Source organism: Hyla sarda, chromosome 8, assembly GCF_029499605.1.
Source record: "Hyla sarda isolate aHylSar1 chromosome 8, aHylSar1.hap1, whole genome shotgun sequence".
In the NCBI taxonomy this organism is placed as follows: Eukaryota; Metazoa; Chordata; class Amphibia; order Anura; family Hylidae; genus Hyla; species Hyla sarda.
Window position 1 is genome coordinate 62,434,907 of NC_079196.1, and position 21,789 is coordinate 62,456,695.

The 21,789-nt window shown below is 45.4% G+C and overlaps 1 protein-coding gene across 1 annotated transcript in view; it reads left to right on the plus strand.

Annotated features, from left to right (window-relative positions):
* Positions 1–21,789, plus strand: part of OSBPL6 (oxysterol binding protein like 6) — a 282,887-nt gene that overhangs the window by 249,957 nt on the left and 11,141 nt on the right. Inside the window, 1 exon segment of the mRNA XM_056536461.1 lies at positions 15,620–15,746. Within this exon segment, the coding sequence (XP_056392436.1) occupies positions 15,620–15,746 (127 nt within the window).

Below are 21,789 nucleotides of genomic sequence, written 5' to 3' on the forward strand. Positions count from 1 at the left end.
TCAGGGACGCGATTGTATCTGACACATCTTCGTATGAAATTGGAGAATTAAGGAGATCCCTTTCGGGGTCAGTGAGAGAGGGAAGGGAGGTAGAATCAAGAAAAGAGTTCAGACTGGGAGTGAAAGTAGGCGACTGGCCAGGGATAGAATAAAGTTTAGAGTAGTAAGAGTGAAAAGTCTGGTAAATCTTATCGGGGTGGGAGGACCGGGAACCAGGGTGCAGCTGAATGGTGTGAACATAGTTAAGCCGTTGTTTGGTGCGGAGCATATTGGCAAGCAACCTATCCGGCTTATTGGCATAGCGGTAGTATGTGGCCTTAGTCCACCTAAGCGCTTTTTCCACTCCGGTGGACAGGACAGCATCCAGACGCAACCTGGTATCCCGGATAGCATTATGGAGATAAAGGGAGGGGGCACGCTGGTGAGCCAGGGTGAGTCGAGAAAGCTTATTATGTAGCATATGTTGAAGGTGGGAGCGACCTCTTTTCATGTATGAAGCTAACGATATGAGCCGTCCTCTAATGAAGGCTTTGTGGGCAGACCATACCCAGATCGGGTTTGAATTCGGAGTAGCATTGGTGGAGAAGTAGGATGTGAGATCAGCTGTAAGAGAACGTTTAACTGTCTGGTTAGTCAGCATAGACTCGTTAAGTCTCCAGGTAAAAGGTGTGGTAGGACCACCTATGAGATCCAGCTCTACACATACCATCTCATGGTCAGACCAGGGAGAGGCAATGTGTCTCGCGTACAGGAGGCATGGTAAAGTAGAGGTGTTGAGAAGTAGCCAGTCTATGCGAGTGTAATTTTTCTGGGAGGATGAATAGTAGGAATACCCCCTCGACTGACCATTGTGCTCCCTCCAGGTGTCCGCGAGTTGAAGTGAGTGGAAGGCCGAGACCAACCTTTTCTGCAACGCTCTAGATCGACCTAAGGGATTGGGAGAGGACCTATCCAGGACGCCATCATAGACAAAATTAAAATCGCCCGCCCACACCAGAACATCATAAGAGTATGATAGGAGTAAAGAGCAGAGAGAAAGAAAGAATGAAATAGGAGAAGAGTTAGGAGCATAAGAGTTAAGTAGACAGAACTGCTTACCGTACAGGGTGCCCAACAGCAAGACATACCTGCCTTCGGAATCTGTATGAACGCGGGTCACCTCGAATGGCAACGTGTTTTTCAAACAAATCATTACTCCCCTGCTTTTGGAAACAAAAGAAGAGACATAGAACCGGGAGTACTGGGGATGGAGGAAGCTAGGGCAGGAGGACTGGGAGAAATGAGTCTCCTGAATGCAAATTATATCAGGGCGGTAACATCTATAATCAAGGAAAGCTTTCCTCCGTTTGGGGGGGGAATTAAATCCCCTGACATTATGGGAAATTATCTTACACATAAAACGGAAGACCAGGCAATGCGGAGACGGGACAAACACGCAGAGACGGAACAACCATAGAACACATGGACCCACTGACTAACAAATACGAACAACATCAAACCACAAACAAAACAACGAACAAACAGAAAAAAGTCAAACTGGAAAGCGAAGCCGTATAATATGGCGGCTCCGCCTACTTCCATCTATCGAAGGAAACGAAGGACACATCAGTCCGGTCACACCAGCCCTTCCAGGGTCGGTGGCTTCAGGGTGCCAGGTGAGAGGGGGTCACTTGCAACGGCGAGTCAGCCATCCGGGGCCATCCCCAAACATCGCTGTGATTTACGCTGGGTCGAGGGGACGCTGGTCCAAGACTTGGAGGGTCGGGGACCCCGTCGAGGTAAGTCGGTCGCAGGAGGCTGTTCTGGGGCAGTCCAGGAGATACCCTCTTTAGTGAGGGCAGTTTGGGCCTCAGACAGGGAGCGAAACTGGTAGGGGCGCCCCTTAAGTTGGCAGATGAGGGAGAATGGAAATCCCCATTTATACTTCACCCCCTCCCGGACCAGGGCCAGCGTGATGTGGCGGAATGTCCTGCGCCGTTCCAGCGTGGACGGGGATAAGTCCGAGTAGAGGCGCACTTCAGCGGGCATGCCAGGTAGTGCTGTCAAGTTGCGGGCTGCGAAGAGTAGGGGATCTCTCACCTCCGGGTAGTGCAGGCGGAGGACCACGTCCCTCGGCATTTCAGAAGATCTCGGGCGACCTAGGGCTCTGTGGACACGATCCATACGGAGAAGCTCAGGCTCATATTGTGGCAGTAGGGCCTGGAACATCGCATCAACCGCAGATTTCAGGTTAGTCTCCGACTCAGGTAGTCCCCGAATGCGAATGTTGGCTCTGCGGGATCGGTTCTCCAGATCCTCAAGTTTGAGGTCGATAGCATCAAGCTTGGCCGCATGTAGGTCAATGTCCCGACGGTCAGATTCAGCGGCCTCCGCTAAATCGTCCAGTTTAGTTTCATTGTCGGAGACTCTCTGGCCTAGATCTTGGAGTTGCGCCGCGAAGTCTGAGACAGCTTTTCTGAGCTCCGACTGGAACATTTGTTTGATCTGGCGAAACATATCTGCCGGGGACATCTGCGCCAGGTCTGGCTCCCCCTCCTCATCGGACGCCACATCAGAGCGGTGTGGGGAGGACGCTGCCGCCGTCGCCATATTGGGTTTCGGGGAGGCTCTGAAAAAGTCCGGAATGGACTGAGAGAGACGTTGTGAAAGGTTCTTATTTCGTGACCGCTGCCTCCTGGGCATGACCAGGTCCAGTTAGTACTGAAGCCACAGCGTGTGGAGCCTTTAGGGCGCTGAATAGGGCTTAGATAGGTGAGACTGGCGCGGAGCTTACATCACCCACGTCTCTTCCGGTAAGCCGCGCGCATGCGCCCTCTGCACCCTCAAGGTTTTAATGAATGTATCGATACAGTTAAATAATTAGATAATTTGGGGTTTAAAAATTTCCCATTTTTTCATATGGATTAATCTCGAAAATATTATACCTTGATTTTTCTTCGTTCCTTCTGTGCTGTTCATCCTGGAGCGCCCCACTGTGTATTTATTATTCCTTATGTTTTATTATCTAAGTTCTGTTTATTTTCCTTTCCTTTCTACATATAAACACTTTTGTATTTTTTATTTATTTATTGTTTGTAAATTTGGATTTTTGTACGAATATGCACACCCTGCGTTTTTGCCGGTTGCTGTATTCAATACCGCACTAGTTATTCTAGTTCATCTCTTTTCTAAGTAGTGTTCATACATTTCCTTCTGGTCAGTTGCGATTTGGTTTACCGCACTGTCATTTATTTACTTTTTATTTTATTTTAATAAGGCAGCGATATACAATTAAAAAATTTTTTATCCCTTGAATTAATATACATAACTCTTTATATCATATACATTTTTCGAAATAATATCCAACTTGTGTTGTTGAATGCCGCACCGGTGACTAAGCGGTGTGACTTCTTGAGTCGCTTGTGGTGTTATATTCACACCACATGCGATAATTATATTATATTATATATATATATATGTTTACAGGATTGCATTGTGCTTTCATATTGCTGTTTTATTACTATTTTTGTGATTTTTGTTTATCTATTTATATTTATTTATATCTATTTATATATATATTTTTTCATACATTGTCACATGGATATGTAATTCTATGTAACAACTCTTTCAAAAAGCACTCTAATGGTTAATTCCTGGAGGTATATATATCTGTTACCAGCCTTCTCTTGTCATGCCTGATGAAGCTGCGCATGCGCAGCGAAACGCGTTGCATCTAATAAATCCATTGATTTTACTTGGCTGTCTGATGGTTCCTCTCTGCGCCAGACAAACTCCTGACTCCCTGGTCATTCGTTTTTGATTCTACTCTTACCCAGGAGGGCTGCAGTGGACCTTCTTCCATATCTCTTCTGCTCTTAACCTTGTTGTGTGTGGGCGCACAACCAACTTTGGTAAGCGGCTTGGGAATCACCGTCCCCTACCCCCACCTGCAAGATCTACTGATCCCGCACATGAGGTGCCTTCCTTTCTTTCTCTAGATCCTCTATATAATTGATAAATAAATTAAACAACAGCGGGCCCAGTACTGAACCTTGGGGTACACCACTAATTACCGGGGACCAATCAGAGTACGAATCATTGACCACCACTCTCTGGGTACGATCCATGAGCCAGTGTTCAATCCAGTTACAAACTAAAATTTCCAAACCAAAAGACCTTAACTTACCTGTCAGACGTCTATGAGGGACAGTATCAAATGCTTTAGCAAAATCCAGAAACACTATATCCACAGCCATTCCTCTGTCAAGGCTTCTACTCACCTCTTCATAAAAGCAAATTAGATTGGTTTGACAACTTCTATCCTTAGTAAACCCATGCTGGCTATCACTTATAATACAATTATCCCCTATGTATTCCTGTATGTAATCCCTTATAAATCCTTCAAACAATTTACCCACAATGCACGTTAAACTTACCGGTCTATAGTTTCAAGGGGAAGACCTAGAGGCCTTTTTGAAGATTGGCACCACATTCGCCTTTGGCACAATACCAGACACCAGAGAATCTCTAAATATCATGAACAGGGGTACAGATATTACTGAACTTACCTCTCTAAGAACTCTTGGGTGCAATCCATCTGGCCCTGGAGATTTGCTTACATTTATATCACTTAACTTACCTTGTATCATCTCTACATTAAGCCAGTATAACATTGTTGTCTACATTTTGCAAATGACAATGCCCATTCAGCCCATTCAGCTGTTTTTTGCTTTCCAACTTGTGGCGATCAGAGGGGGCTAGAGGGCCCTCGGTCTTGTGACAGGTGCACGTCCCAGAGATGTAACTTGCATCAATCAGGCAGAATACCACTTTAACTGTAATCTTACTGATAGTAGAAACAGGTATTTGCTTTGCAATTTAGTCTTTGCCCTCTTTTCCTTACTTACTGCTGTAGCAGTAGCACTTATGGCATACTCACCTCCCTTACAAATTGTTCCTCTGTGATTTTTTATCTGTATTTTTACATTTTCTTTAACTGTCCTAAACAGGCCCATTAAACTCTGAACAATCAATGTGTAGGCTGAAGGAGCTTTACAGTTTCTTTAAAATATATTGATCTAAGTATTAAAAGAAAATAATAGTGATAAGCAGTGTAGCGTGCAGTCATCCCATCCAATAAACAACGCATTTGTTAAAGGAGTACTCTAGTGCAGAGTATTCCTGCTCCGTTCTGCCCAGGCTGCAAAATAAATGAAAATGAACCCTCACTCACCTCCCTGGGTTCCCGCGGAGCGCCACTACAGCTGTTCGGTCCTCCGGTCCATCCTCTTCATACTTCGGGGTGTAAAGAAGCGTCACATGGCGCTCAGCCTATCGCCGGCCGAGGCTGAACATCGCGGCGGCCGGCGATAGGCTGAGCGCCATGTGACGCTTCGTTACACCCGGAAGTATGAAGAGGATGGACCGGAGGACCAAACAGCTGTAGTGGCGCTCCGCAGGAACCCAGGGAGGTGAGTGAGGGTTCATTTTCATTTATTTTGCAGCCCGGGCAGAACGGAGCAGGAATACTCTGGACTAGAGTACTCCCTTAACATTGCAGGCTTGTTTTATTTTTATTTATTTATTTATTTATTTATTTTTTTAGTTCGCTATAGCAAAAGGTGGTTGGTTGCGTAATCTCCAACTGAGAATAGCAGGGAATTCAGATCATATTGACAACAACCTTTTTAGGGAAATTAAAATGAACAATATGTGAATCCTGAATATGTATGAATTCTAATAGAAATTATTGAGATTAGAGATGAGCGAATCGAATCTGACAAATCCTAATTCGTTACAAATGTCAGGAAAAATGAAATTCGCAACGAATGAGAATATCGCCGCGATTCGATCACGCAAATCGCTTCATTAAACTCCATTTAGTGCGGTCCGGGCATCTAAAATGATGGATCCACATGTGAGGACATGGGGCAAGGAATCCTGGAAAGGCGGGAACAAGGGTAGGCAGGATGACCCTGAATCACATGCAGCCTATCATCAGCCAGCCACCCCTGTGATGTTATAGTCCTATATAATCAGGAATCATCTTGCGGCCAGTCACGTAAGCGTTCTATTACAGAGAGAGGACAGACAGCAGTGTGTGTTGCACAGAAATTTTTTCTTACAGCAGCGATTCACCTCCCAGTCACATGAGCAATCTATTGCAGAGAGAGATGGACAGAGAGCAGTGTGTTGCACAGAAAAGCTTTTACTGCAGCTCAAGCCCAAATCCATCCTAGAAGCACTGATAGGGAAGGGAGTGAGATTGAGAGAGAGAGAGAGAGTGGAATTTTGGGTGTAGTACACAGTGACTGTGTGCTGCAGCACTGGTGTGTACAACAACTGAAAAGCTAATAGTAGCCAGCCAGTTAGGGTGAGCAGAGTACTAAAAGTGTATTGTCCTCAATTAAGTGTAACCTGTGCGTACATCTAAGTGGTGTACCATTTTGTTCCTGTTAAAGTCTTAAGGGCCTAGTTACTGTGAAAGGCCAGCCAAAAGTACACACCTGCTGCTGTTGTAGACAAATATTGTTTTAAGCGTAGTGGAGTGTATTGTCCTCCCCTCATAAGTGCATAACACATACGTACATCTAAGTGGTGTACCATTTTGTTCCTGTTAAAGTCTTAAGGGCCTAGATACTGTGAAAGGCCAGCCAAAAGTACACCTGCTAGTGTTGTAGACAAACACTGATTTAATAGTAGTGGAGCGTATTGTACTCCCCTCATATACGAACTAAGTATGTCAGGCAGAAAAGTGCCAGAACATGCACAGAGGAGTGGCATAGGCCTAAATTCATCAGGCAGAGGTTGCAGCAGACTAGGGACAAGTGGCAGCAGGAGTCTCAGTGAGAGGCCTGAGCGCCGGGTCTCCGCTAGCGGTCGTGTCTCGACCAGCAACCCACCTGCCATCATCGATTGGTTAACACGGTCATCCACTTCATCACAAGTGAGATCTGACACCCCCAGTCAACAGTCAGTGGGTTCTTCAGACACAACCCTCAGTTGGCATGGCCGCTGTCCTATGCTGTTCCCCCACAGAAGTATCTTATGCTGTGGGTTCAGCTCCACTATTTAGTGAGGGTGATCTACTAGAGGACAGTCTGCAGCTACTGCCCAGCCAAGAAGTGGAGGAGACATCCGCCGCTTCCTCCGCTAGGCGAGCAAGTAGTGATGCTAGCGTTCAGGCTCCTAAAGCAGACACTGTTGAGGAACCTGAGGAGGACCTCAGTGACATGCAGACACAACTCGATGATGATGAAGCCAATCGTATTTTGGAGCCAGGTGCAGAAGGGACTTCATCATCATCAGGAGAATCAGGTTGCAGCGTTGCCGTGAGGCAGCAAGAGGTGGTAACATGGTTAGCAGTCAGCATGGTGGCAGAAGTGGAAAGTCTGGAGCCAAACGTGCCCGGGTAGACCACCTGCTATGCGGCAGCCTACTTTCCCAGGAGGTAGTGGAAAAGTGGTTCCTGGAGGCGGCAACAGTTGCAGTCAATCAGTGCAGACTGTTGGTGGGAAAATCAGCTACTCGGCAGTGTGGCAGTTTTTCATCAAGCATCCGGAGGATGTTCACCTGGCCACATGCAAAATGTGTCAGCAGAAGGTGAAGTGGGGCCAGGGATCCAATGTTGGCACCACGGCCCTGCCTCACCATAAGGCGGCCTGGGAGATCCGTGGCTCCGATGTGGTGGTCCTGCCTGCTGCATCACCTAATGGCACGCCGCTCCCTGTTTCAGCCAGCCAAGGCTCCACCACCTCAGCCAAAGGGAGCTGTGTGTCATATCCATCTTCTGTCGCTCCAGATGCTCCTGCTCCTCCTACTTAAAATCAGTCATTCCGCCTTTCCGTCTGCACCTTTCAGAGAACTGATGGCTTGTGGCGAGCTGAGGTGGAGAGTCCCAAGCCATCATTTCTTTGCGAAGAAGGCAGTATCAGCCCTGCACAATTTTGTGGAACAGAAGGTGGGCCAGTCCTTGACCCTGTCGGTGTGTACCAAAGTGCATGGCCGCGTCGATGTGTGGAGCTGTAACTGCGGTCAGGGACAATACATGTCCTTTACGGCCCACTGGGTGAATGTGGTTCCTGCACAGCCACAAAAGCAACTTGAACAGGTCATGCCGCTTCCTCCTCCATGCTCTCAGGCCGTTGGTCCTGTGACAGTGTGCGACTCTGCTCCTCGCCCTCCACCGTGTCCTCTGACTCCACTGCACAGACAAGTCTCAGTGCCCCTTCAGCATACCATGTGTGCAGGGCACGGCAGTGTCACACTGTTCTTCACATGGTTTGCCTTGGCAAATGGAGTCACACAGGGGAGGAACTGCTAAAAGTCATTCATCAAGAAATAGAATCATGGCTTACTCCACAAAAACTGGCAATGGGAACCATGGTGACCGAACGACGGTAAGAACATCTTGTCAGCTCTCCTTTATGGCACGTGTGTTCAATCTGGTTGTCAAGCGGTTCCTAAAGTGTTCCCCCATCTGCAAGACATCCTAACAATGGGGAGGAAACTTTGCATGCACTTCAGCCACTTGTACACCACAAAGCACACCCTCCTTGAGCTGCAGCGTCAGAACGGCATCCCTCAACATAGTCTGATTTGCGACGTTTGGAATTCCACCCTCCATATGTTGGACCGACTATACGAACAGAGAAAAGCCATCACAGATTTCTTGATGATCCAAGCGGATAGGGGGACTCCCCCTGTGTAACTTCAATGTCAACCAGTGGTAGCTCATACGTGACACAAGCCGTTTGCTCAGGCCCTTTTAGGAAGCCACCTTATTAGTCAGTCGCCAGGATTACAGGATCAACAAGGTCATTCCACTGCTTCATTTACTTCAACACGTGTTGGAAACTATGGCTGGTCAGGGCACTGGAGATGTGGCACCTACATCTCACGACCACATGAGCCCTGTGGGGGCTGAACTGGAGGAGGAGGAGAGAGAGGGGCACAGTGGAGCACAGTTTAGGTTTCACAAACTGGGCAGTTTTTCTAGTCATCTGACAGGAGAGGAGGAGCAGGAGCAGCCAGAAGAGCTAGAGGGTTATGAGGAAGGTGAGACAGAGGACCCAGACACACCGTGGCAGTGTGCAGTGGAGATGGAGGCAGGGAGCCCTTCAGAGTCACTTGCACAAATGGCTCGATGCATGCTCACTTGCTTGCATAGTGACCGCCGAATTGTCACCATTCGGAAGTAGGATGACTTTTGGCTCTCCACCTTATTGGACCCTCGCTACCGGCACAAAATGGGGGCCTTTTTTACACCCACTGAGAGGGAGGACAAACTGACCTACTACAGAGTCATCCTATGGAGTCAGTTGGCCTATGCCTATTCCAGTTTTGAAGTGAATTTGAAGGGCTTTCATATTAGAAATGCCCCATAAATGACCCCATTATAAAAACTGCACCCCTCAAAGTATTGAAAATGACATTCAAAAGGTTTGTTAGGTGTTTCACAGGAATAGCATCAAGTTGAAGGAGAAAATTCTAAATCTTCATTTTTTACACTGGCATGTTCTTGTAGACCCAGTTATTGAATTTTTACATGGGGTAAAAGGAGAGAAATCTTCCTAAAATGTAAAACCCAATTTCTCTCGAGTAAGAAAATACCTCATATGTGTATGTCAAGTGTTTGGCAGGCGCAGTAGAGGGCTCAGAAGGGAAGGAGCGACAGTGGGATTTTGGAGAGTGAGTTTTTCTGAAATGTGTTTTGGGGGGCATGTCACATTTAGGAAGCCCCTATGGTGCCAGAACAGCAAAAAAAAAAAAAAAAAACACATGGCATACTATTTTGGAATCTACACCCCTCAAGGCATGTAACAAGGGGTCCAGTGAGCCTTAACACCCCACAGGTGTTTGACGACTTTTCGTTAATGATAGTTTTCCCTCAAATTTACAATTTTTACAAGGGATAATAGAACAAAATGCCCCCCAAAATTTGTAACCCCATCTCTTCTGAGTATGGAAATACCCCATGTGTGGACGTCAAGTGCTCTGCTGGTGCACTACAATGCTCAGAAGAGAAGGAGTCACATTTGGCTTTTGAAAAGCAAGCTTTGCTGAAATGTTTTTTTTTGGGGGGGGGGCATGTCACATTTAAGAAGCCCATATGGTGCCAGAACAGCAAAAAAAAACACATGGCATACTATTTTGGAAACTACTCCCCTCAAGGCACGTAACAAGGGGTCCAGTGAGCCTTAACACCCCATAGGTGTTTGACGACTTTTCGTTAAAGTTGGATATGTAATTTTTTTTTTCACTAAAATGCTAGTTTTCACTCAAATTTTAAATTTTTACAAAGGAAAATAGGACAAAATCCCCCCCCCCCCCAAAAAAAAAAAATTTGTAACCCCATCTCTTCTGAGTATGGAAATACCCCATGTTAGGTCGTAAAATGCTCTGCGGGCGAACTACAATGCTCAGAAGAGGAGTCACATTTGGCTTTTGAAAAGCACATTTTGCTGAAATGGTTTTTGGGGGGCATGTCCCATTTTGGAAGCCCCTATGGTGCCAGGACAGCAAAAAAAACACATGGCATACTATTTTGGAAACTACACACCTCAAGGCATGTAACAAGCGGTCCAGTGAGCCTAAACACCCCACAGGTGTTTGGCGACTTTTCGTTAAAGTTGGATGTGTAAATGATTATTTTTTTTCACAAAAATGCTAGTTTTCCCTCAAATGTAAAATTTTTACAAGGGATAATAGGACAAAATGCCCCCCAAAATTTGTAACCCCATTTCTTCTGATTATGTAAATATCCCATGTGTGGACGTCAAGTGCTCTGCTGGCAAACTACAATGCTCAGAAGAGAAGGAGCGCCATTGGGCTTTTTGAAAGAGAATTTGTTTGGAATGGAAGTCGGGGGCCATGTGCGTTTACAAAGCCCCCCCCCCCCCCCGTGGTGCCAGAACAGTGGACCTCCCCACATGTGACCATTATGGTAACTACACCCCTCACAGAATTTAATAAGGGGTGCAGTGAGTATTTTCACCCCACTGGCATTTGACAGATCTTTGGAACAGTGGGCTGTGCAAATGAAAAATTAAATTTTTCCTTTTCACGGATCACTGTTCCAAAAATCTGTCAGACACCTGTGGGGCGTAAATGCTCACTGTACCCCTTATTACATTACGTGAGGGGTGTAGTTTCCAAAATGGGGTCACATGTGGGACGGGTCCATTGTTCTGGCACTATGGGGGCTTTGTAAACACACGTGGCCTTCAATTCCGGACAAATTTTCTCTTCAAATCCCAATGGCGCTCCTTCTCTTCTGAGCATTGTAGTTCGGCCGCAGATAACTTTACATCCACATATGGGGTATGTTCTTACTCAGAAGAAATGGGGTTACAAATTTTTTTTTCCCCTCTTTTCCCTTGTGAAAATGAAAAATTTAGGGTAACACAAGCATTTCAGAAAAAAATTTTTTTTTCATTTTCCCATCCAACTTTAATGAAAATTTGTCAAACACCTGTGGGGGTGTTAAGGCTCACTATACCTCTTGTTACGTGAGGGGTTTAGTTTCCAAAATGGGGTCACATATGGGTATTCATTTTTTTGCTTTTATGTCAGATCCGCTGTAAAATCAGCCACCCCTGTGCAAATCACCAATTTAGGTCTCAAATGTACATAGTGCACTCTCTCTCCTGAGCCTTGTTGTGCGCCTGTACGTATTTCCGTATTCAGGAAAAATTGTGATACACATTTTGGGTTTTTTTTTTTTGCTTTTACCGCTTGTGAAAACAAAAAGTATGGGGCAACACCAGCATGTTAGTGTAAAAAAATTACATTTATTACACTAACAGGCTGGTGTAGCCCCCAACTTTTCCTTTTCATAAGGGGTAAAAGAAGAAAAAAAAAAACACAAAATTTGTAGTGCAATTTCTCCCGAGTATGGCTCTAAACTGTTTCCTTGAAATATGACAGGGCTCTGAAGTGAGAGAGGGCCATGCGCATTTGAGGACCACATAGGGATTGCATAGGGGTGGACGTGGGGGTATTCTACACCAGTGATTCCCAAACAGGGTGCCTCCAGCTGTTGCTAAACTCCCAGCATGCCTTGACAGTCAGTGGCTGTCCGGAAATGCTGGGAGTTGTTGTTTTGCAACAGCTGGAGGCTCCGTTTTGGAAACACTGCCATACAATAAGTTTTTCATTTTTTATTGGGGGGACAGTGTAAGGGGGTGTATTTGTAGTGTTTTAACCTTTTATTTTGTGTTAGTGTAGTGTGTAGTGTTTTTAAGGTCCATTCACACTGGCGGGTTACGGTGACTTTCCCGCAAGAGTTTGCGCTGCGGTGAAAAATTTGCGAAAGCTCAAACTTCAAGCAGGGAACTTACTGTAAACCTGCCCGTGTGAATGTACCCTGTACATTCACATGGGGGCGGGGCAGACCTCCAGCTGTTTCAAAATTACAACTCCCAGCATGTACTGACAGACCGTGCATGCTGGGAGTTGTACTTTTGCAACAGCTGGAGGCACACTGGTTGGAAAACCTTCAGTTAGTTTCTGTTACCTAACTCAGTATTTTCCAACCAGTGTGCCTCCAGCTGTTGCAAAACTACAACTACCAGCATGTACTGATCGCCAAAGGGCATGTTGGGAGATGTAGTTATGCAATAGTTGGAGGTACGCAACTACAACTCCCAGCATGCCGAGACAGCTGTTTGGGCATGCTGGGATTTGCAGTTTTGCAACACCTAGAGGTCTAGAGTTTAGAGACCACTGCACAGTGATCTCCAAACTGTGGCCCTCCTGATGTTGCAAAACTACAAATCCCAGCATGCACAGACAGAAAACTGCTGTGTGGGCATTGTAGGAGTTGTAGTTTTGCAAGACCTAGAGGGCTACAGTTTGGAGATTACTGTGTAGTGGTCTCTAAATTATAGACCTCCAGCAGTTGCAAAACTACAACTCCCAACATTCCTAAACAGCTGTCTGGGCATGCTGGTAGTTGCAGTTTTGCAACATCTAGTTTAGAGACCACTGTATAGTGGTCTCAGACTGTAGCCCTCCAGATGTTGCTAGGCAACTCAACGGCTTCCATAGGATCCAGGGAGCCAGCCGCACAACATCGCCACCCACCGATCACCGTCGCCCGCATCCTCCCCAGATCGGTAAGTGACCTTCGGCGCCGATCCCTGTCTGTTTCCCCGTCCTGCCCCGTCTATTGTGGGTGGGCAGAACAGGGAAACCAAAAGTAACCCCTCCCCCCCCCCCCGATCTGCTATTGGTCGTCACGTCTATACAACCAATAGCAGGGATAGGAGGGGTGGCACCCCTGCCACCTCACTCCTGTCCCTTTAGGGGGATCGTGGGTGTCTTGGACAACCGCGATCCCCCTTATTTTCCGGGTCAACATAGACCCGTAATGACCCGGAATCGCGCAAATCGCAAGTGTGAATTCACTTGCGATTTGCCGCGATCGCCGACATGTGGGGGTCTGATGACCCCCCTGGGCATTTGTGCGGGGTGCCTGCTGATCGAAATCAGCATTTACCCTGGTCCGGTCCCTGCCCGATGCGGCAGGGACCGAAATTCCCACGGACGTACATGTACGTCATGGGTCCTTAAGACCCAGGGTGTCAGGACGTACCTGTACACCCGGGGTCCTGGACAGGTTAAGGTGCTGCTCCCCAGTTACAGACATTCCTCCGCATCAGACGACAAATATGTATTGAAGATATGCATTAGCTAAACCGTAACTTTTCTTAGGATAAAATATATGTACCCCTAAATTTTTTGAAATCAAACAAAAGGAAAGGTGTTGAAAATACACCATGTGCCACCTACACCATCAAGTATTGATGTGATGCAAAGACCTCTAAAAGGTGGAAGGGAACAATGTATGGTCCATTGTAACCGGTGTAGCTAAAAACTTCCCCTGTAAGGCCCTACTCTCGCATTATTAATTCCCTTCTTGGCAGGTGTTACTCGCCCTAACAAGGGCGGCCCCACACAGGAACCTCTCCCTATTTCCCCCTACAAATACTGCCATTTTCCACGGTTTTGAGGGGGAAATAGGGAGAGTTTCCTTTGTGGGGCTGCCCTTTTTAGGGTGAGTAACACTTGCCATGAAGGGAATTAATAATGCGAGAGTAGGGCCTTACAGGGGAAGTTTTTACCATCACCGGTTACAATGAACCATACCTCCCTTCCACCTTTTAGAGGTCTTTGCATCACATCAATACTTGGTGGTGTAGGAGACATATGGTGATTTTTGTACATCTTTCCTTTTGTTTGATTTAAAAAAAATATTATTAAAAGTTAACTTTTACGTAATGCCTATCCTCAAGACTTACTTGTGCACACTAACACTTTTAGAAAAGAGACTGTTTTCTACCTGCTTCAGCTATTATTCTGATCCTGCCACCCGCCTGATGCCACACATCTGATGTTTTGTTTTCACCCACCTTCGTAACTGGGTACTGGTATTGCCACCCACCGCCCCACTATGTCACTGGGTCACTTTCAGGACTCCTGATGCTGCTGATGCCACCTCAATGCTGTCTCATACTGCCACCATATGTTCTCCTCATGCTGCTTCCAGCTCCAGGCTGTCTCATTCTGCAACTACATGGTGTCCTCATGCTTCCATCACCTCCACGCTGTGTCATTCAGCCTTTATATGGTCTCCTCATGCTACCGCCAACTCCAGGCTGTGTCATTCAGCCACTATATGGTCTCCTCATGCTGATGCCAACTCCAGGCTGTGTCATTCAGCCACTATATGGTCTCCTCATGCTGATGCCAACTCCAGGCTGTGTCATTCAGCCACTATATGTAAAGTCTTCTCTTGCTGCCGCCATCTCCAGGCTGTGTCATTCAGCCAATATATGGTCTACTCATGCTGCTGCCAACTCCAGGCTGTGTCATTCAACCACTATATGGACTGCTCTTGCTGCCGCCAACTCCAGGCTGTGTCATTCAGCCAATATATGGTCTCCTCATGCTGCCGCCACCATGCTGCCGCCACTACAGGCTGTGTCACTGTACTGCCAAGTGGTCTCCTTATGCTGCTGGCACATGAAATATAACTTATTAGGTTCATCCATTTGAAATCTTTAATTTAAATGTTAAAAAATATCTTTAATCTTTTCAATTGTGAGGCCCTATGGTCTCGTCAGACTGTTGCCACCTCCAGGCTGGGTCATTCAGGCACTATATGGTCTCCTCATGCTGCCGCCACCTCCACACTGTGTCATTCAGCCACTATATGGTCTCCTCATGCTGCCGCCACCTCCACGCTGTATCATTCAGCCACTATATGGTCTCCTCATACTGATGCCACCTCCAGGCTCTGTCATTATGCCGCTCTGAGACAGTGATTCTTATAGCGACGCCTCTAATATGCATGTCATACTGAATAACAGTATTATTTCACTAACCCAGCACATACCCTATGCCTGTTACAGCAAGGCAAAGTGTTCTACACCCCTATTGAGGCTCTCTGTAGGCCAGAAATAGCCATTCTTAATACAGATTCGTCACAAATAAATTTGGACTGAACCAAATTTTTCTGAAAATTCGGCGAATTGGCAGAATCGAATTTTCAAAAAAATCGCTCATTTCTAATTGAGATAATGTATAATGTAATTTATTATAAAATATTTTATATTACTGTATTTTGTTTTACAAGGTTCAATGCCAACCAATTATGAACTCTATTATGGCTTTACAAGATTTGCCATTGAACTGAATGATCTGGATCCAGTGATGAGAGAATTTCTTCCAAAGACTGACGCAAGATTCAGGCCGGATCAGAGGCAAGAATTTATTATATCTATCTATCTCGTATCTATCTATTTATCTCCTATCTAACCATCATTATATATCTATTTGATATCTATCTATCTGTCTACAAACAAAGAATGGCGGCAGCAGCACTCAGAGAATACAAAGAATGTGTGGCTTTATTCACCAAACATAGGCGACGTTTCGGCCGTCTCTCATGGCCATTGTCGTGCAAAAAACGGTACAAAGTGCTGGGTATAAATTACTTACATCCAATATTACAATTAGTGCTACAGTGTCAAAATGATTAAGATATTTACAGACAATCCATGATTAAGATTACATAGATCAGGTTCATAAAAAGACTCTACACACTTGTAAGGAGCCCTTACTATGTAAATATAAAACTTAGTGCATAAAAAAATTAGAATTAGTCCATAAATGAATCCATAATTAATGGTGTACAGTGTCTGTGCTAATTAGTGATACCTCAGTGAAGCAGGGGGGGAGGAGCTCCGGCATGCACAGTGTCCATCATATTCCCCGTGGAATGCCAGGATATATGTACACACTCCATGTGTGCAGTGCTTCCAGGTGGCGGGGAGGAAGTTACGTCATCTGGAACGCACTGACTTTAAGCCAGTGACTTGTGCACCTGCCTGCATCAGCAACATCTTAACAAAGGGCATGCCCCAAGTATCATCTTATGCAGATCCAGTGGTATACTGTAGGGCTCTGCAGTTCCTATATACAAAAAACATACTGTACTTGTGCTGGATTTACCAGCGCATCCCGGAGGGTTGGGATGTGTCACAATGGGAGCGTAAACCACAGTCCGCGGCGCATAAAAATTCATGTAACCATGGTGATCTCGGGGCAACATCACTTCTTGGAAGGCGACTAAATTTTGCTGTCCTGATCCGCTCACCAGAGAGGCATCATCCTGGCATCAACCCTTCCACCTTTGCGGCAAGCACTGATGTAAATAAGGCGTTTTTGTGGATCTCATGTGGCACTAGTGCAGACTGTAGTCCTCCTCCTCAACTGCGTCACTGAAAAAAAGAAAAAGGGAAATAATTAGACTAAAGAGATTTTTTTTACCCAAAACCTACATCAGAGTAAAAATCGGAGGCTTCTTATTCATAGCACTTACTTAATCATGGGTTACATATTTTATGGTTAACCTTGAATTCGACATTCAGACCAGAGGGCTTCAAAGAGTTAAGCGTGTAAATCCAATAGAACTCCCTTCTTTTCAAATGGCTGACCCTGTCACCTCCCTTTTTCAATGGGGGGACATGGTCAATTAATATGAAACAAAGGTATTTTTCTGTATGTCCACAATCATAAAAATGTTTAGCAAAGGGGAAGTACTGTCTCTTTTTACGTATGGTGTATCTATGATGATTTATTTATTAAAATCCCACGTGGTCTCCCCTAGGTAAATCAACTTACAGGGACCCCACAATATACGTAGAATTACTGGTTAAATAGTGTTTTATTCTGTACTCCACCCCCATTCCTGGATGTACAAAGGAATTACCTTTTTGCATAAGGGAGCAATTGACACAAGAACAGCATGGAAATGATCCCAAGTTATGAAACTCTGTTTAGGAGCAGATGTAGAGATATCGGCTCGTATCAGCCGATCTTTCAAATTCTTCAATCTACAGTAGGACATAGTATGTAAATTTTTGAATTCTGCAATGTTCTCAAAGCCATCTCGCAGGATGTGCCAATGTTTCCTAAGCACACCTGTCAACCTGTTAGAGAGCCCCCGAGTAGGTAGATACAAAGGCCACCCTTGAAGGGTACCCCTTGTCCCTAGCTTTTGTGGGTGCCACTTCTTTCTTTTGCCTGATGACTGTGTCTTTACACTGTGCAATAAGCTGTCGTAGGTAACCTCGTTCAGCAAAGTTTGATGCCATTTTAGCAAGTGTTGGCTCCAATCTATCTTCTGAACTTACTATTCTTCAGGCACATACCATTTGACTAATTGGTAGGGAGCATAATATGGATCTTGGATCTTGACTCTCAAATCTTTAGTGATGCAAAAACCTTCTATTTGTACCAGTGTGTCCAAAAAACTGAACCGCCCTATCTGAGTGGGTTAGGGTAAATTTGATGTTAGGGTGTATGTTGTTAAGATACTCATGGAAAGCCAGAAGATCTGTACCGCCACCATCCCAGATGAGGAAAATGTTGTCTATGTATCTCCACCACCCCAGCACATGGCTGAAGTGGTAAGACACATAGATGTACTACTCCTCCAGGTGGGAAACAAACATGTTGGCATAGGTTGGTGCAACGTTCGTCCCCATGGCGGTTCCAGTGCACTGTATGTAAAACTGCTGAATTTGAAGTAATTCTTAGTGGGTACTAGCTCCAACAATCTAATGAGGAAATCTACACGTGCTGGTGAAAAATTTGTCAAGATCGCACTTCTGACTGCTGAGATACCACTTTCATGCAGAATTGATGTAAATAAACTTACAATGTCCAGAGAGGCCAGAATGGCCCCCTCTGGAACAAAGATATTCTTGATTTTCTCTAAGAATTGGGAAGTGTCCCTCAATTGTGATTTTGCTTTGCTCGCATATGGTTGCAGAACCTTGTTGAGAAAAATTGATATATGGCCTGTTATTGAATCTCTGCCCGAAACTATCGGGTGCCCTGGAGGGTCTTAAAGGCTCTTGTGAATTTTGGGCAGTAAATTAAAAAAAAATGGTGTCACAGGGTGTTGTACCAACAAAAAATCAAAAAGCGGACTATCAACAAGGTTTTGTTCCCATGCGGTTTGGAGTACTGATTTGATTTCCCGTTCTACCTCCTATTTTGGGTTCATGGAGACCATTTTGTATGTGGTGGTATCCCCCGATTGTCTTAAGGCTTCAGAGATATTTCTGGACTTGTCCATAACCACAACCTCCCCGCCTTTGTCGGCGGGCTTGGTGATAAGGTTGTGGCTATAGACAATCCCAGAAATCGCTGACACCTTTTTACTGGTGAGGTTAGGTCGCAACAAATCATTACATGTGCTTTTTAAGTTGTTAACCTCTTCAGGACGTGGGGCGTATGCATACACCCTGCATCCCGAGTCCTTAAGCACGTAGGGTGTATGCATACACCCGTGGGAATTCCGGTCCCCGCCGCTAGCCGGTTGGGGACCGGACGGAGATGCCTGCTGGAATCATTCAGCAGGCATCTCAGCACATCGCCGAGAGGGGTCCTGAGACCCCCCCATGTCGGCGATCCCAGAAAATCGCATGTCAATTCAGACATGCGATTTTCTGCTATTCCGGGCTGATCGGGTCTCTGGTGACCCGATCGCTCGGAAAATAGGGTTGAACGGAGCTGTCAGTGACAGCCCCAATCATCTTGAGGGATAGGAGCGAGATTGCAGCGCTGCGATCTCCTCCTATCCCCTGCCATTGGTAAGAAATGAATTCTGACCAATGGCAGCGCATGACAGGGGGTTGCCATGGAAACCCCCCGCTCTGCCCACCCCTGGATGTCGGGCAGAATGGGGGGAGAAGATGGAGGCCGGTACCTGAAAAGAAGATGGCTTGGGGACCAGCGATCATTGGAGATATCCAGCGGAGATCACGGCGCAGGTAGGGAAGCGACGGTGGGGGGGGGCAAGTTAGGTGGCAGTAAAGCGATCTTTACTGCGGCCTTCCTAGTGGTTGCCAAACTGCAACTCTCAGCATGCCCAGACAGCCAAAGGCTGTCTGGGCATGCTGGGAGTTGTAGTTTTGCAAAATCTGGAGGGTCACAGTTTGGTGACCACGGTTACAGTATATGTCATGAATATGTCATGAAAAAACAGTCTCAAAATCAGAATATTCGGTAAAAGCATCTTAGAGTTATTAATGCTTAAAGTGACAGTGGTCAGAATTACGAAAAAGGGCTCAGTCCTTAAGGGGTTAATATCTCTTTTTCACAAGGGTAAAAATGTTTTCAACATAGGTGAATTAACCACTGGGGAAAAGTCACTCATCACATTAATGTCATAATTCTTCAAACAAAAACATGTATTGTCTGTCATACATGGAGCTGCAGTTGGAGGTGGACCCCCTTCTCGTTCCCCCAAAAACCAGACTTTTATCCTAAGTTTTCTAAAGAACTGCAGGAGGTCCAGCTCCAACTGAAACCAGTCCAGCTTAGATGTCGGGCAAAAATTCAGTCCCTTGACAAGTAATTGTAACTGAACATTAGATAAGGGTACAGATGATATATTTACCACTAATTATTTATGTGCGGTTTCTTCTTGAATTATCTTTGGTTATAGTGTGTTGGAGCTCCGCTGTCCCCGTGTTTTTATGGGACCTCCTATGTCTGCGTCCACCATGTCTGGTGGGTTGTGGAATGATGGGTGCTGTGTCCTAAAAAATCATCCATGGAAGAAGTGGTTGGATGGGTTTGATTTATGTCCTGTGTAATTCCTCTGTCCTTCTTATTCGATTTCCTGGTTCCAACTTGTTGTGTGCCCAACAGATGGACTTTGTTGGTAAGATAGTCCTGTTGGTCTCTGGCCCACTTGGTCCGTTTGCTCTCCTCTTGCTCTATTTTAAGTTTTTGTAGAAAGTCCTTTGTTTATCCAATAATTTTTCACCCTCACTATTGGGCAAATTTTCTTTAATTAATTGTTCTAGCTCACGTACGTCGAGTCAATGTCTCTATGGAGATAGTTACATAGTTACATAGTTACATAGTTAGTACGGTCGAAAAAAGACATATGTCCATCAAGTTCAACCAGGGAATTAAGGGGTAGGGCGCGATATTGGGAAGGGATGAGATTTTATATTTCTTCATAAGCATTAATGTTATTTTGTTCCAGGAATGTATCTAATCCTGTTTTAAAGCTGTAAATTGTTCCAGCTGTGACCAGTTCCTGAGGTAGACCGTTCCATAAATTCACAGTCCTCACGGTAAAGAAGGCGTGTCGCCCCTTGAGACTAAACTTTTTCTTCTCCAGACGGAGGGAGTGCCCCCTCGTCCTTTGGGGGGGTTTAACCTGGAACAGTTTTTCTCCATATTTTTTGTATGGGCCATTAATATACTTATATACGTTTATCATATCCCCCCTTAAACGTCTCTTCTCAAGACTAAACAATTGTAACTCCTTTAATCGCTCCTCATAGCTAAGATGTTCCATGCCCCATATTAGTTTAGTCGCGCGTCTCTGCACCCTTTCCAACTCCGCAGTGTCCCTTTTATGGACAGGTGCCCAAAACTGAACAGCATATTCCAGGTGAGGCCGTACCAATGATTTATAAAGGGGGAGTATTATGTCCCTGTCCCTTGAGTCCATGCCTCTTTTGATACATGACAATATCCTGCCGGCTTTGGAAGCAGCAGCCTGACATTGCATGCTATTCTGTAGTCTGTGATCTACAAGTACACCCAGATCCTTCTCTACCAGTGACTCTGCCAGTTTAATCCCCCCTAAGACATACGATGCATGCAGGTTATTAGTACCCAGATGCATAACTTTACATTTATCCACATTGAACCTCATTTGCCAAGTGGATGCCCAGACACTTAGTCTATCCAAGTCATCTTGTAACTTATGCACATCCTCTATAGACTGTACCGTGCTACAAAGCTTGGTGTCATCTGCAAAGATAGAAACAGAGCTGTTAATACCATCCTCTATATCATTGATAAATAAATTAAACAACAGCGCTCCCAGTACTGAACCTTGGGGTACACCACTAATAACCGGGGACCAATCAGAGTACGAATCATTGACCACCACTCTCTGGGTACGATCCATGAGCCAGTGTTCAATCCAGTTACAAACTAAAATTTCCAAACCCAAAGACCTTAACTTACCTGTCAGACGTCTATGAGGGACAGTATCAAACGCTTTGGCAAAATCCAGAAACACTATATCCACAGCCATTCCTCTGTCAAGGCTTCTACTCACCTCTTCATAAAAGCAAATTAGATTGGTTTGACAACTTCTATCCTTAGTAAACTCATGCTGGCTATCACTTATAATACAATTATCCCCTATGTATTCCTGTATGTAATCCCTTATAAGTCCTTCAAACAATTTACCCACAATGC